This window comes from Salmo salar, chromosome ssa09, assembly GCF_905237065.1.
Source record: "Salmo salar chromosome ssa09, Ssal_v3.1, whole genome shotgun sequence".
NCBI classification, from domain to species: Eukaryota; Metazoa; Chordata; class Actinopteri; order Salmoniformes; family Salmonidae; genus Salmo; species Salmo salar.
The window spans coordinates 124,749,344-124,766,739 of NC_059450.1; the positions used below are offsets into that span (position 1 = coordinate 124,749,344).

General features: G+C 44.1%; 1 protein-coding gene across 3 annotated transcripts; it reads right to left on the reverse strand.

The window, feature by feature from the left end:
* Positions 1 to 4,465: 4,465 nt before the first annotated feature.
* Positions 4,466 to 9,237, reverse strand: atf5b (activating transcription factor 5b). 3 transcript variants are annotated; one of them, XM_045723309.1, is made up of 5 exons: positions 8,785 to 9,237; positions 7,758 to 7,994; positions 6,236 to 7,427; positions 5,936 to 5,995; positions 4,466 to 5,657 (listed from the first exon to the last, which is right to left on the reverse strand). In XM_045723309.1, exons 2-4 carry the CDS (start codon positions 7,894 to 7,896, stop codon positions 5,971 to 5,973), a joined length of 1,356 nt encoding a protein of 451 aa, XP_045579265.1. In that variant the 5' UTR covers positions 7,897 to 7,994; positions 8,785 to 9,237; the 3' UTR covers positions 4,466 to 5,657; positions 5,936 to 5,970.
* Between the last annotated feature and the right edge of the window lie 8,159 nt (positions 9,238 to 17,396).

Sequence of the window (17,396 nt, forward strand, 5' to 3'; positions counted from 1 at the left end):
TAGCTGCATAAACTTGATGCAGTCATCTGGGAATTGGACTCCTAATAATTTCCATTGTAAATGGAATTGGACTACAGCTTAAATCTTAAAAATATATTCTCTGGAATATGACTTGTTCATAATCATATTTCTGAAATCCCCTCTTCAAAAAGAGAATTTGGCCAATGTTAGTCACTGCTTTTCTAAAGATATGATAGACCTTTTATGTCTACCACTGTGATCCAACATTCTAAAATAAATGATCTATCAGATGAGTAATAAAGGCAAGGCCAGCCAACAAGCACATGAACAGCTGTCAGAGAGTTGATCTATGCTGTTTCTACCCTCGTGTCTACCACTGTCTACCATCAGTGTTCAAACTGTACAACGTGTCCGTGTCTACAGTACTGTACTGGTTTGGTTAACTACAGCTATGAAACGGAACAAAAATATAAACGCAATATGCAACAATTTCAAAGATTTTACTGAGTTACAGTTCATATAAGGAAATCAGTCAATTGAAATAAATTCATTAGGCCCTAATCTATGGATTTCACATAACTGGGAATACAGATATGCATCTGTTGGTCACAGATACCTTAAAAACATGGTAGGGGCGTGGATCAGAAAACCAGTCAGTATCAGGTGTGACCACCATTTGCCTCATGCAGCGCAACACATCTCCTTCACATAGAGTTGATCAGGCTGTTGATTTTGGCCTGTGGAATGTAGTCCCACTCCCCTTCAATGGCTGTGTGAAGTTTCTGGATATTGGCGGGAAATGGAACAAGCTGTTGTACACGTCGATCCAGAGCATCTCAAGCATGCTTAATGGGTGACATGTCTGGTGAGTATGCAGACCATGGTGGAACTGAAACATTTTCAGCTTCCAGGAATTGAGTACAGATTTGTGTACAGATCCTTGAACCATGGGGCCATGCATTATCATGCTGAAACATGAGGTGATGGTGGCAGATGAATGCCCCGACAATGGGCCTCATCATCTCGTCACGGTATCTCTGTGCATTCAAATTGCCATCGATAAAATGCAATTGTGTTCGTTGTCCGTAGTTTATGCCTGCCCATACCATAACCCCACCGCCACCAAAGAGCACTCTGTTCACAACGTTGACATTAGCAAACCGCTTGTCCACACAACGCCATACAAGCTGTCTGACATCTGACCAGTACAGTTGAAACCAGGATTCATCCTTGAAGAGCACACTTCTCCGGCGTGCCAGAGGCCATCAAAGGTGAGCATTTTCCCACTGAAGTCGTTTAGTACGCCCGACTGCAGTCAGGTCAAGACCCTGGTGAGGATGACAAGCACACAGATGAGCTTCCCTGAGATGGTTTTGGACAGTTGTGCAGAAATTCTTCAGTTATGCAAACCCACAATTTCATCAGCTGTCCGGTGGCTGGTGTCAGATGATCCCGCAGGTGAAGAAGCGGATGTGGAGGTCCTGGGTTGGCGTGGTTACACATAGTCTGCGGTTGTGAGGCCGGTTGGACATACTGCCAAATTCTCTAAAACAACATTGGAGCCGGCTTATGAAAATTTTAATTAAATTATCTGGCAACAGCTCTGGTGGACCTTCCTGCAGTCAGCATGCCAATTGCACACTCCCTCAAAACTTGAGACATCTGTGGCATTGTGTTGTGTGACAAATCTGCACATTTTTGAGTGGCCTGTGCAATGATCATGCTGTTTAATCAGCTTATTGATATGCCACACCTGTCAGGTGGATGGATTATCTTGGCAAAGGATAAATGCTCACTAACAGGGCTGTGAAAAAATGTGCGCAAAATTTGAGAAATACACATTTTTTAGGAACATTTCTTGTATCTTATATTTCAGCTCATGAAACATGGGACCAACACTTTACATGTTGCGTTTATATTTTTGTACAGTGTAGGTAGACATAAAAGACAATACAAAACTCTAAAAACACATACACTATATGTTCAAGGCCTCTTGAATACTTTCTATGCAAAGCATATACTGAACAAAAATATAAACGCAACTTGTAAAGTGTTGGTCCCTTGTTTCATTGTCCAATGTTTCAGTGGGTGGGCCTGGCTCCCAAGTGGGTGGGCCTATGGCTGCGCCCCTGCCCAATCATGTCAAATCCATAGATTTGGGCCAGATGAATTTATTTCAATTGACTGATTTCCTTATATGAGCTGTAACTCAGTAAAATATTTGAAATTGTAGCATGTTGTGTTTGCATTTTTTTTCAGTGATTTGTGGTCTGAGAAAGTTTGATGTTTGTTTGACGTTTCTAAACCCATGTGGCTCACCGAAACAGTGACTGACACCCGCAGAAACATTACAGAGAAGACATAGGAGGCTTTGATAAGGCATTATTTAAGTTATATAACACTTTTCCAGATGTTCAAAGCACTTTATATTGTATGGGGCTTAACTCATCCCTTCCATTACCAATGTGTTGCACCCACCAGGGTGACTATAGAGACCACAGAGAATCAGGATTTTATCTTAATATCTTATCTGATGAATGATAGCTTGTACAGAGCAGTGCCCTTGACCCTCACTGCCCTGGGACAATGAGAACCAGAAGGAAGAGTGCCCCCTACTGTTCCTCCAGCATCACCTTCAGCAGCATCTGGTCTCCCATCCAAGGATCAAGCAGGCCAAACCGTGTTTCAGGGGAATGCCAGCAGTGGGATACATTGTGTTATGGCTGCAATTCACATCTATAGTCACACTTCTGAGAGTCTTCAACGCTGAGCTGGACATCCTGTCGTGAAGACATTATTTACTGCCCTGAATTTTTTTTAATTCTGTTCAAGTTTCTGTCCGTCTGATCTTGTGAACAATGTATTATTTTTCACATCGATAAAATGTATAATCTTTACTGATCTAACTGCAAGTGTAACTGAATGAACCTCCAAATGTGCTATACTATCAATACAAATTGAATCACAGAACATTAGAAGAGGATATCACTCAACCACCCTGTGAGAAGACTGAGGCACTAGAGCAAGATATACATTTTTATTCATTCCAGCGACTCCCTCTTCTCTCTCTGATCTGCAAGAATTGTGTAAGATTGCCTCATACTTTCAGAGGCCCATGTAGTATGGATATGGAGAGGTTTCGCACACCCTCCTAGTGGTGGTTGATGAGATTGGGAATTTCTGTTGTCACTCCAAGAGACAGATACCGGTCTTCCTCAGTGTACCTTTGGCCTCTGGGTATGCAGTAGATTAGTACTTTAGCTTCATTCCAGTCATAATTGTTGTATTGACCGTTATGTAGAACTATGAGACTAACAGATTGTTGATGTATGTTTGTATGTATGTATCTATGTACGTATGTATGTACGTACGTACGTTCAGTATGTATGTATAACTGACCCTTTCTATGTTTTCCTCCCTAACTTTACACTAGAGTGTGATCTCCTAATGCTGTAGTGACTGTTTGCAAGCATTACAGAAATTGTGTTTGTGTTAAGAACTATTTCCCTGTAAGTTCCCTGTAAAATATCCCATATTTCCCTGAAAACACAAGACTTTATGGTGTTCAGAACCTTTCCTCATTTTCATCATTATATGCGTAATCATTCATTACTGTACATTCCTCTAGTGGTGAAAAATAGATGTACTTACTCTCCCTGCAATGCAGCCAACCAGACCAGAGGGAGTGAAATCTTGGTTCAAAACAGACACAGAAGGGATGGGCATCTCGCCTTCCTACTCTTGTCTATCACTTTGAAACTACAGCCTAAATAAAATGCATAGCCTATTGGGATATGAAGGAATTGAATAGGTGTATACAAAATGGTGATACAGCACTACTCCTAAACTTTCTATCGGGGTCAGGGTTTCGGCCATATTGCTACAACAATCTGATTCCTTCAGAACTACACACCGACATATTGGCAGGTCGAGATGGATCCTCAATAGCCTGGTGAAACCAGACTGATCGCTGCGTTCACCATTCTGTAATATGTGGAGTGAAATAGGATGGTGAATGCAGCAATCAAGTTGGTTCTACCAGACTAGAGCCACAGATTATGAGAAGACAGCTTTTACCACGTCAGGTCTGTACGAGTTTGAGAGAGTACCTTTCAGTCTGTATAATGCCCCTGCAATGGCCCTTACCACCCCATTGGGTTTGTACGTGTTTGAGCGGATACTTTTCGGCCTGTGTAATGCCCCTGACACAGCGATGTCCGGGCTGATGGTGAGACTCCCTATTGACCAACCTTGACGTTGTTGTTTATTCGCGGGACTTTGACAGACACCTAGTCCACCGTAAACAAGTCTTCCAGAAGAGACATTATTAAGCAACATGACCAAGGCTTAAAATCACTTGTGTTAGCTGGGCTATAAAAGAAAAGTGCACTCCCTCTGTGGGTCCCACAGAAATGGATTGAGCAACACTGATGTAAACTGTGTCTGACTTCTATAACAGTGTAATAACAATGTATTGTAATAACAGTCCACAAAGAATACATGATAAAAACATAACTAGTTTATTTGGCTGCAATTTACCTGATAGTTACCAGACATCATCATCTATCAAACAAGCAGACCTGAATTGAACACATATTCATCAAATAAGATTCTCATGAAGACATTATGCCCAACAACAATTTGTTGTGTCATCAGGTGATTGTTTTTTCGCAAAATACAGCCAAGAAAAAAGTAAGATGATAAACCAGTGAATGCCATGTATATTTTCCCCATTATGTAAAAGTGGACAAACATCCTGAGTATGATTCAATATTTGAGAGTAAAGCTCTGTAGAAATAGTCAGCTAATGAAACGAAAAGAGTTAAAGCATGACTTGAGAAAATGCTCTATGGAAATCATTAAATCAGGAAGCCATGCAGTTAAGAGAATGTTGTCATTTTCAAATAACAATCAATCATGCATTTTTAACAATCAAACATGCATTGGGTATTTTAGCAAGGTCTAGGTGGTTTCCTACATGTTCAACATGAGCATTTTAGCAATCAAATGTTCTAGTAGTTTGCAGTATTTATTAATGAACTTTTACACAGCATTTTAAACATTCCTTCTTCAATCCCTTATACCAAATGAGTGGAAGAAGCAAAAGGGTACTTAAATGAATAAATAAAACAAAACGTACAATATCACAGAATAAAGCTTCCTTCCTTTATGCTGCCATTGAGTGTCAATAACACAGACATAATTCAATCGCTTCTATTACTGTTAAAAAATGACAGTTAAACAGTCAATCATTGCAAGCTCAAACATTACAAGGCATGTCAGTGTCACAGTGGTCACGGACAGTTTAGTTTAGTTCCCTCCTAAATTAAACTAAGGCCTGAAGTCATTCAGGGAAACATTTGGAAAAGTACATTGTGTTGTTTATTGTCTGTAACAATAATAAAGTCATTATATTATTTATTTTTTAGAAAAACTACCAAAATCATGCAACTATAATTTTGAACAAACAAGTGCTTTTGATGTGAGTGCTGGTGTTGTGGTTAGGAGATTAGGCACTGGCATCTTGCTTTAGGCGTTGACTACGTGCCTTGTAGACCTCGATGAGTAAATCTTTGACATATTGAATCTCTCGTTCCACTGACTCCGCCTTGTCGCGGAGCTCCCGGTTGTGTTCCTCCAGCCCATGAAGCTCATCCTCCAGTATGTCCAGCTCTGCCCTCTTACGCAGTCGATACCTGCAGTTTACAAAATACAAGGGTCAGCTTGCACCTACTGTAGCGTTGGAGCCCCCCCCCCCTTTCCCTTATTATGTCCCTCTCTCAGTGTCCCTCCCCACCACAAGTGGCAGTTGCCAACCCTATCCTACACCCACAACATCCCATCTATCTTTGTAGAAGCTACCATGACTTGTCTGGGTCACTGAGCTACAGTAGGTTGGCAGTTCAATATCAGTTCTCTCTAAGAGATAGAGATAGCTATTGTCATGAATTTAACATGGAAATGTTTTCCCAACCTCATCCCTCAAGTGCTAGATTTCCGGATATGCATCTATGAACATCCAAGATAGCTGGACCTATTAGAAGAGTTCAGATTTCACATTTTATAAACACATTTATATCTGAGCAATTCTGGTAGCACTATCACACCAGTGAAAAGACACAGTGATCCCATTCAAACCAGAGATGAAGGTCTACTTAAAATGTGCACAGACATTTTTTTGGTCAGACTCAAAGAAATGACCAAACATTCTATCATCACAGTTTTATTTAAACTTTATAACACAGAATAAATCTGTACATTTTTTACAACATACCTGTGAGCAGCTGTTTTGTTCTGGTCTCTCTTCTTCTGCTTCCGTTCTCCGGTATGTACTTCCAGAGGGACAGCGACAAGGCCTGATTTGAGGCAGCTCAGGGAGCATGGATCTTCCTTTAGCCTCTGTGCTGTTTGCCTGTGAATGGGCGAGCCCACCATTGGCCCCTCGCTCTCTCCTCTTGACAGACATTCGTAGCTTTGGTCTCCAAGACATTCTGGGAAGAGGTAGTGGCCATGCTGGGGCTCTATACCATGTACTTGTGTAGGCTCTTCGATTTCACCTATAAAGCTATGATAAGGCTCTGTATGAGCAACGTTCGGGTGGTGGTGGTAATAGCCACCGTTTGCCTCTGGCTCTTGAGGAATACCTCCAGGGAGTCCACCATCTTTGTTGCAATGCAAGACCTCCAGCCCCATACCATCATAATCACTGCCACTAACCTTCATTCCATGCATCAATTGTCCTTCTCTCTTGGGGTGGGTATCGAAGGACCCACCCATACAAAAACCTCTGGTCATCTCTTCACTGCAAAAAACGTCCTCTGTAAAACAATAACTTTCCTCTTCCTTCAGCAATACACCACATTCTCTGACTTTCTTTACACTGCCAATGTTCTTCCCAACTCTCTTCAATGTAGAACAGTGGTTAACAGCAACCTCTGTGCTTCCTGAGGAACTTCCTTTGTCACTCCAGGTGTCATGCTCAAGTTCCTCTCCAACTTTGTTGACACCATCTGAAACTATTCTTCGGCAAGTATTGTATGAACGATGATGACAGTTGTATGGGGCTTGTCTCGCCATTTTGGGTCTTCCAATGGGACCACCACAGAAGCTCACCCGGTCGAGTTCCCCTGTTGCCAGGGTAACAACCAGAGGGCTGGTTTCTGATTGGTTGCCACTGTACGAAGCATAGGGCAACTGGTAGTAAGAATGGGCCCCCATTGCTTGGGCGCCTTTGTCACATTTTGGTGATTTGTCCAATTTGGTTGAAGTCGATTCAGACCGGAAGTAATCCTCAAGCTGAGCAAGCTCCTCTTGCAAAAGAGAGGTCATGACCTCCAAGTCAGAGGGCACCTTGACATCATGTTCCAACGGTGAGGGCGGAGAAGATGAGCTAGAAGAGGATTCAGTAGTCGACTGGAACGAAGACAAATCAACTTTTTCCGTCATCCAGTCCGTCTGACCATCACCTATGAAAAAAAAGGATTTTGTTAAAATATTGAATTCAAATGTCCATATCGCAGGCATAAAATTAAATTAGGATTTTTTTCAAACGGTCCTTTAATTTCAGATGATAAATGATGATAAATGTAGAAAAATCTGGAAACAATAAATGTAGAAAAAAAAAGAACAAAAAATATCCTTGCGAAACTAACCGATCATTTGAAAATGATTGAACGCCATCGTCTTCATTGGGAGAATATCCACTTAGCTTCAGTCACTGTACGACATTAGCTCGTACTGCAGTGCGGTTCCACCTGGAATGTGGAAAAATAAAAAAGCGTCTTGCCGTAACTCACCAATTATGTGCTGTCTCTCCGATAACTCCACCCCCTTCCTTCCCCAGGATTGGCTGTCGTTAGCTTGTTGGGAAGAGGGAATGATGAGGTCGACCGTGCAAACAAGAGGAATTTTCCTGCGAAGGATCGATACCGCCATCGTGTCTTTTATTTCGGTCAAAATTGTGAAATGCACTAAGTGTGCGAGGGTTCCAGAGAAGCGTCACTATGGACAGAGTGGTGGGAACACTTGAAGACCTGTGAATGACAAAAAAATTCAAATTAAAACAATCAACAACTCTACTGAATTTCCACACCCAAACACCCCATTTCACCCCACTGCCACACCCCCAAAACCACCACACACTAAAAACAACTGTTCAAATTGTACAATTATCAGAGGTTCTTCACAGACCAAAAATGGTTGAAGATTCCTGATAATTTCATTTTACATGCATAAACCAACATCTTAGTTTTCACATTACGAAACTACTGAACTTTAGGAAAATAAGTTAGGTTTGGAAATCTGTTTCAGGGCTATATAACACTGTCTCTTTGAAAACTCACTCCCCTCATAAAATGCAACTATAATATCTCAACAACATATCAAATTGTATTTGTTATAATCCATTTCACAGTCCAGGAAAGCAGTGTCTACACTACAGTATAGTAAACAATGTTCATGTTAGTTAGCCTATGTGTATTCTATATCAAATACTAAAAAGTATATATTTTTTCCTCTCGTTCCAACTATTGTTATATGTTTATGTTTTAAATATATAGCACATTTCTACAATTGAAAAATATAGATTTTACTAGTAGCCCACTGATAAAATATTTTCCAGTGGCAGTTCTCACCTCTGAGCTCAGTAGGCTACTGTAAAACTGTAGATTCAAAATATCTATATTAGACTAAAAGGTCATTACAATAACCCCAACATCATTTCAGAAATGGTTAATAAAACAATTACAATGTCAAAGCTAACATATCGAACACATTATACTTCACAACAACTGTAGAATAAAGAGAACAAATAATTTCACTTACCCCATTATTTCTCAATAGTATAGTTGTTTGGAAGTGCGTTGCAAATGCAAAGCACAACAACTAGTGACAGGGAGGTCAATTTAATAAGCCATATCTTACTTAGAACACAATGACCTCATATGGTGTGTTATGAAGACGATGAGTTGCAAACAGAAAGTTTAGGAATCCGCTACTTCTTCTGCAACTACTAAATCCGGACCGTATCACACTGTTACAAATCAATCCGCAGTTTACATTTAACCCCGTTTATCGCGTCATATCCAAGGGACTTTCCACCGTTTAATTTCCAAAAGACATATTGTAATAAAATGGAAATAAAACGATGTAACTTTACATTATTTACATTTAAATAATAATATATATTTACATTTCTACAACCACACTTGGGTTGCAAAAACGCAATTCACCTCAGGAATCATGGATTTTTTAAGGATCATATTTCCGAGCTAATATCTTGTTAGTAAATAAATTGTCACCCACAGAGAATGTCTTACATAAAGACTTCTGTAATAACCGCCACGGTTTATAACGGACTATTTAGTCACGCACACGGGAGGAAGGATACAGTCTTGCAGTTGGAAGGTGTAACTTTTGTTGCAGCCCTGTTGCATCAGTTACGCAGCGGATTCGCCGAATGTTGTAGGATTGTGGTCACACTATTGGTTCATCTAGACTAACCCTCTTATTGGTCGATTAGGAATTGTCCAATGATTTTTAATTGTCATAGATCCAATGTTACTTTGTATATGTGTGTACACGTAGTAAGGAGACAGAGGCCACCTGCTACTTTCAGTATTTATTATTTCCTCCATAAGACATTACCTCTTTAATAATTATAATAAGAAGGTTGCAACCTATAACTTTACGAATGAGCAAATTCTATTATAAATGTAATGCACTTTAGTTTATTCAACCAGAGATAAACTTAGTCGACTACCAGCCATCAATTTCATCTCGATTAAAATATTCAAACTTCTATAAAAAATGTCTTATTAACATATTTTGTTTATAGAATATTAATAAAAGTATAATAATAATTCCAAAGGGCTATATGGTTAGAAGGACAAAAGGACACACAGGAGGTCAAAGCAGCTTACACTTGAATTTATCTCTCATTAGTACAACAGTTACACCACTCTTTGTCTGGAGTTGCTATGCATTTTCCTCACTGAGAAACCAAAAGCTGATTGAAGCAGCCATGTCTTCCTGTTGCTATAGTAATAGGGAACACTGCCCCCCTTTGAAAACATGTTTTTTGGCATGTCTGTTGCCAAGGGTTTAAAAAAATCCCCTTACCTCTGTGCTTACAATGTTCTTGTTATTGCACTCGTTGCAGCTTTTGTGCATACAACCTCTTAATTCTTTGCATTTGTAATATTTGTGTCATGAAGTTCATGAAAACTTCCTGCAGTCGTCTGACCCTTTCTACGTCTATTCTTTCTCGACGTGTGTAACCTAACCTGCAACCTATATTCTATTGTAATATATTAAAATTCGACTCTATTCCATTCCCAAAATAATGCCGAAAACTGGTGATAATATAAGGATACAGGACACACGTTTTTGTGTTTTTTTGTTTGCTTTCTTCACTGTTTCAATTTCTCACAGCATTAACCATTTGATAGCAGCAGAAACGCCATCTGGTGTTATCAATAGCATTGTTAAGGAATGTAGTCCACTTGCTATTGTAGTCCATTTGTTATTGTTTAACTTCTCTCCAGGAGACCAGCACTAGTAAATTGAAATGTAACTATTATAATCATATGGGAGAGTACTGTTGCTTTTTGAGAAGTTCTTTAAGATTTGGAATAATGGAAAAATGAAACATGAAACACCCAACAGATGTTTGTGTGTGTGGATGTGGACAATGTGCAATTTTTTTCATGTTTTTCCCCCTTTTTTCTGTTTGAAAAGGTCACGGAGAAGGTTTATATTATAACAGGCATTTGTATGCATATGATATGCGTTCAGTAGTCACATATCATCTCGTATGCCATACCTATATCATTTTATGCTATATTTTATTCATTTTCTATGTACATTTCATTTATGGAAAATAATAAAATCATATTTTCTGCTGCAAAAGCATTGCCCTTTCTGCAACTACTGTACAAGAAGCTTTGAGAGATCTGACCCTACATCATAGAGAGAACTGCTTTCAAAGGGGGGCTTGCACTTCGCAAGTATGGCACATTGGTAACAGTTACAGCATAGTTTCATCACCAGCTCCCTACAAATCCTGCTTACATTAACTTTTTACACGGATTGGCAATACGGGAAGCAACACTACAGGTTCCTGCCAATGCAGGGACACTTTTGAAACCTTTAATACGCCCTCCCTCCCACATTACTTGTGTGTAAGATGTCATTGTAGTGATTAAATCCTATACTATAATAAACAATGAAACAATTGCTTGCCTTTACTTTGTGTATGTATATTTAGTCAAAATCATCCTTTACAAAAATCTATTTGTATAGAATAATCCAGAAAAATTATATCAGAGGAAAATTTGTAAAGATATGGCCTTTAATTTGATGAAACCTTCTTGAAAGTCAATCATCCCTGAGGAAGCTTGGTAGAAAGAGGGAGTGTCATCCTGTCATCTTATCATGCAGCACAATGTCATGCAATGTGCTGCATTGTCAAATGTGGTTCAATCACAAGCTGGAACTAAGAACTTCATCTTTTGTAAGTCTGTATGACATTCAGAAGAAGAAATCATCTCTGTGTTTAATTAATACAAATGCTTATACATTACTTACACAAATACTTTGAATCATATTGACATTGAGCCTGAATATCAATCCATAACATATTTTACCCTGACATGGATGGTAAAATTAGATTTTTTTTAAATTGTTCGCTGGGCCAAAAGCATCACTTTAGGATATTATCACGTTTTAGGGAAGACTCAGATGCAGACAGTGTCGAAGTAACAAAAGTGTATTGCTACAACAGGGGGCAGGAAAAACGACAGGTCAAGGGCAAGCAGAGGTCAATAATCCAGTGTGATGTGACAAGGTACACAACGGCAGGCAGGCTCAGGGACAGGGCAGGCAGAATGGTCAAAACTGAAAAATAGAAAACAGGAGCTAGAAACAGACAGGAGCAAGGGGAAAACGCTGGTAGGCTTGACGAACAAAATGAACTGGCAACAGACAAACAGAGAACACAGGTACAAATACACTAGGGATAATGGGGAAGATGGGCGACACCTGGAGGGGGGTGGAGACAAGCACAAATACAGGTGAAACAGATCAGGGTGTGACAGATATTGTATTTTAATTTGGTTTAAAAGTATTGCTGTGCTATGCTTATTACCTGTACACAAAAGGTGAATGATGGTGGCAGAACAAAGTGCAGTGTTCTGGAAAGTCTGGTTTGAGCTTGAGCAGGAATAGTGAAGTAGAGGCTAAAGATAATTTTTAAGCATGCATTTTAAAACTACTCAGGTTCTCATTACATTTAATTTCAGTTCTCATTTCATTTCATTAATCATACCGGTGACATTTTGTTCACCTTTGTCTTGAGCTCTCTCACAGTCACCTTCAGTCAGTAACTGATAGTGGCTCAGATTGGTTAGGTACAGTGAGGGAAAAAAGTATTTGATCCCCTGCTGATTTTGTACGTTTGCCCACTGACAAAGAAATGATCAGTCAATCATTTTAATGGTAGGTTTATTTGAACAGTGAGAGACAGAATAACAACAAAAAAATCCAGAAAAACGCATGTCAAAAATGTTATAAATTGATTTGCATTTTAATGAGGGAAATAAGTATTTGACCCCCTCTCAATCAAAAAGATCTCTGGCTCCCAGGTGTCTTTTATACAGGTAACGAGCTGAGATTAGGAGCACACTCTTAAAGGGAGTGCTCCTAATCTCAGCTTGTTACCTGTATAAAAGACACCTGTCCACAGAAGCAATCAATCAATCAGATTCCAAACTCTCCACCATGGCCAAGACCAAAGAGCTCTCCAAGGATGTCAGGGACAAGATTGTAGACCTACACAAGGCTGGAATGGGCTACAAGACTATCGCCAAGCAGCTGGGTGAGAAGGTGACAACAGTTGGTGCGATTATTCGCAAATGGAAGTGTCACGTCCTGACCAGTAAAAGGGGTTGTTTGTTATTGTAGTTTGGTCAGGGCGTGGCAGGGGGTGTTTGTTTAGTGTGTGTCGGGGTTTTTTGGGCAATGTTCTATGTTAGTATATTTCTATGTCTGCGTCTATTTAGTCTATTTCTATTGTGGCAAAGAAGGGGGTCGAGTGATAAATGGCAGATATGTGAGGGCAGAACTAATAAACGGGCTCTGCCCGATCACTAAAATGGCCACCCCGATCAGAACTACAGATCACAAAATGGCCGACTGCCAAAACTACTATTCCCAGAAGCAAGGGGAACCCTCAGAAGGTGGAGCCGACCAACAGATAAAGGGTCAAGAAAAACCAGGAAGAGAGAGAGAGGGCGGGAAGGATCTATGAACCATAGAGAAAGAGACAATCTACATTGGCTGGATTTACCGTGTACGAGCTGGACTGTTTTGGACTTACCTGTTGGCGTTTAGACCTGGACCTACCGAGAACCAGATTTGTGTGCCGAACCCTGCTATCCTTGATCTTACCTGTGGCCTGGGTGGACCAGGACAGAGAAACAAACACACAGGTACTGTCATGTTCGAAATAACTTTAATTCTGGGCAGACTTTGGTGACAGTTTCCCACTTAATTTGTGACAAACGCTCCTAGCTTTGAAGAGGTTTGCCACACTATGTTCAGGGTTTTTGGTTTGGCCTTCAATTAGAAGCAGCTGTTCTTCGTTGCTTCTAATTGGAGGTCATATATATATGTAGGGGTTTTTGTCACTGTGTTGGTGGGTAGTTGTTTCCTGTTCCGTGTATAGCGTTTAGTCTTACCGGACTGTCTTCGTCGTTTATTTTGTATAAGTATTTTGTTTGTGTTTTTTCCTTCTAATAAAGAAGATGAGTATACACATTCCCGCTGCGTTTTGGTCCACTCAATACGACAAACGTTACAGAACTAACCACCAACAATGGACCAAGCAGTGGAGAAAGGAGCAGCAGAAGTATCTGGAGTCGTGGACATGGGAGGAAATTTTGGACGGGGCAGGACCATGGCATCAGGCTGGGGAGTACCGACGCCCTAAGGAGGAGCTGGAGGCAGCCAAGGCGGAGCGGCGCTGTTACGAGGCATTATACGCGCCGATTGGCAAGTGCGAGAGGCAGCCCCCAATTTTTTTTTTTGGGGGGGGGCACACGGGGAGTGTGGCTAGGTCAGGCAATAGACCTGAGCCAACTCCCCATGCTTATTATGGGGAGCGTTTGGCGGGGAGAAGAGCGCCGGTTCATGCGGAAGGGCGCACGATCTCGCCCATGCGCACGCAAAGTCCGGTGCGAGCGATACCAGCCCCCCGTAAGTGCCGTGCTAGAGTGGGCATCCAGCCTGGGAGAAGTGCGCCGGCACAATACATCTGGCCACCAGTGCGTCTCCTGGGTCCAGGCTTCCCTGCGCCTGCTCTACGCACGGCAGCCATCAGTACTCTGCACAGCCCAGTTCGCCCTGTGCCAGTACTCCGCCCGTACAGGGCTACTGTTACAACCCAGCCAGGACGGGATGTGCAGGCTGTGCGCTCCAGAACTCCAGTACTTATTCATGGCACAGTGTATCCAGTTCCTGCTCCTCGCACTAGCCTTGAGGTGCGTGTCTCCAGTCTGGTACCTCCAGTACCAGCCCCACGCACCAGGCCTCCCGTCAGCCCAGTCCAGTACGTCCTGTTCCTGCTCCTCGCGCTAGCACTGTGGTGCGTGTAAATAGTCTGGCGCCTCCAAAGCCAGCCTCACGCATCAGGCCTTCAGTGCGCAGTCCCCGTCCAGAGCTTCCGACGACAGTTCCCCATCTAGAGCTTCCAGCGACAGTGCCCCGTCTAGAGCTTCCGGCGACAGTTCCCCGTCCAGTGCTTCCGGCGATGTCCTACAGTCTGGAGCCTGCAGAGACGGCCCACAGTCCGGAGCCTGCAGAGACGGCCCACAGTCCGGAGCCTGCAGAGACGGCCCACAGTCCGGAGCCTGCAGAGATGGCCCACAGTCCGGAGCATGCAGAGACGGCCTACAGTCCGGAACCGGCGCAGCCAGAGTCGCCCTACAGTCCGGAACCGGCGCAGCCAGAGTCGCCCTACAGTCTGGAACCGGCGCAGCCAGAGTTGCCCTCCAGTCCGGAGCAGCCAGAGTTGCCCTCCAGTCTGGAACCGGCGCAGCCAGAGTCGCCCTCCAGTCCGGAGCTCCCAGAGTCGCCCTCCAGTCCGGAGCTCCCAGAGTCGCCCTCCAGTCTGGAGCTCCCAGAGTCGCCCTCCAATCCGGAGCTCCCAGAGTCGCCCTCAAGCCCGAGGTCACCAGCGACGCGCCTTAGCCCAAAGACTTCTGTAGGGGTATACAGGCATGAGCTTTCAAGGGGGGTGGGCAGGCTAGTTTATGGACCTAAGCCAGAGCCTGAGCCACCTCCGTAATAGGAGGACTGGGGAGGGGGGGTGTAGCACAAGAACTGTCGGTGACGGTAGCCACCCTCCCTTCCCTCCCTTTAGTTTGGGATTATTTTTGTTTTGGGGTATATTTTTGTGGTTTTTGTTTGAGGTGCAGGTTATTGGAGTTTGGTCAGGGCGTGGCAGGGGGTGTTTGTTTAGTGTGTGTCAGGATTTTTTGGCCAATGTTCTATGTTAGTATATTTCAATGTCTGTGTCTATTTAGTCTATTTCTATGTACAGGGTTTTTGGTTTGGCCTTCAATTAGAAGCAGCTGTTCTTCGTTGCTTCTAATTGGAGGTCATATTTAAGTAGGGTTTTTTGTCACTGTGTTGGTGGGTAGTTGTTTCCTGTTCCATGTATAGCGTTTAGCCTTACAGGACTGTCTTCGTTGTTTATTTTGTATAAGTATTTTGTTTGTGTTTTTTCCTTCTAATAAAGAAGATGAGTATACACATTCCCGCTGCATTTTGGTCCACTCAATACGACGAACGTTACAGGAAGAAACACAAAAGAACTGTCAATCTGTAAGGGCTGTCGTCGTAATAAAACCAAGGTGCAGCGGAGGATGTGTATTCATTTTGAATATTTAATAAAATTAACCACTATAAACAAAACACTAAACAGCAACGACAGCAAACAGTCCTGTCTGGTCAAAAATGAACGAAACAGAAAACAATCACCCACAAACCCCAAAGGAAAAAACAGGCTACTTATGTGTGACTCCCAATCAGCAACAACAAACTACAGCTGTGCCTGATTGGGAGCCACACATGACCAAACAAAAAGAAACCAGCCAACATAGAAAAATGAACATAGAACGCCCACCCAATGTAACACCCTGGCCAACCAAAATAACGAACAGAAAACCCCGTTCTATGGCCAGGGCGGTACAGTACCCCCCCCAAAGGTGCGGACTCCGGCCGCAAAACCTGACTCTGAAGGGGAGGGTCCGGGTGGGCCTTCTTACGGCGGCGGATCAGGTGCGGGACGTGGCCTCCGCTCCACCCTCGGCGTCGCCCACTTAGGTGGCGCCCCTGGCTGCGCCGGAGGACTGGCGGGCGACCCTGACTGCGCCCGGCTGGCGGGCGACCCTGGCTGCGCCCGGCTGGCGGGCGATTCTGGTTGCGCCCGGTTGGCGGGCGACCCTGGCTGCGCCCGGCTGGCGGGCGACCCTGGCAGCTCCGGCGGTTCCGGGCTGGCGGGCGGCTCCGGCGGCACTGACCCAGGATTCACCAGGCTGGGGAGACATGAAGGAGGCCTGGCCCTGGGCGTAGGCACAGGACTCATCGGGCTGGTGGGCGGCTCTGGCGGCTCCGGACAGGCGGGCGGCTCTGGCGGCTCCGGACAGGCGGGCGGCTCTGACGGCTCCGGACAGGCGGGCGGCTCTGACGGCTCCGGACTGGCGGGCGGCTCTGACGGCTCCGGACTGGCGGGCGGCTCTGACGGCTCCGGACTGCAGGCGGCTCTGGCAGCTCCGGACTGGCGGGCAGCTCTGGCGGCTCCGGACTGGCGGGCGGCTCTGGCGGCTCCGGACTGGCCGGCGGCTCTAGTGGCTCTGGCCCAGGACTCACCAGGCTGGGGAGACATGAAGGAGGCCTGGCTCTGGGCGCAGGCACTGGACTCACCAGGCTGGGGAGACCCACTGGAGGCCTGGTCCGTGGAGGAGGCACAGGACTGACCAGGATGGGGAGACCCACTGGAGGCCTGGTCTGTGGAGGAGGTACAGGACTGACCAGGATGGGGACACCCACTGGAGGCCTGGTCCGTGGAGGAGGCACAGGCTTGACCAGGATGGGGAGACCCACTGGAGGCCTGGTCCGAGGAGGAGGCACAGGATAAACCGGGCTGTGGGGGAGCACTGGAGTTCTGGTACGTAGGCTCTTTACCCACACTCCAGGCTGAATGCACACTTTGGCCCGGCACGGGCGGAGCGCAGGCATTGGGTGAACTGGGCCCTCCCAGCGCCCTGGAGACACAGTGCGCAGAGCCGGTGCAGAATAACCTGAATCGAAAAGGCGCACTGGAGACCAGACGCGCTGAGCTGGCACAATCCATCCTGGCTCGATGCCTGCACTCG

Excerpts from the sequence above, each read along its gene's own strand:
- atf5b (XM_014213714.2), bottom strand. The coding sequence starts at position 7,650 with ATGAAGACGATGGCGTTCAATCATTTTCAAATGATCG. Across the intron at positions 7,428-7,613 it reads CAATCATTTTCAAATGATCG|GTGATGGTCAGACGGACTGG; the intron begins GTTAGTTTCGCA and ends TTTTTTTCATAG. Across the intron at positions 5,658-6,235 it reads AACAAAACAGCTGCTCACAG|GTATCGACTGCGTAAGAGGG; the intron begins GTATGTTGTAAA and ends TGTAAACTGCAG.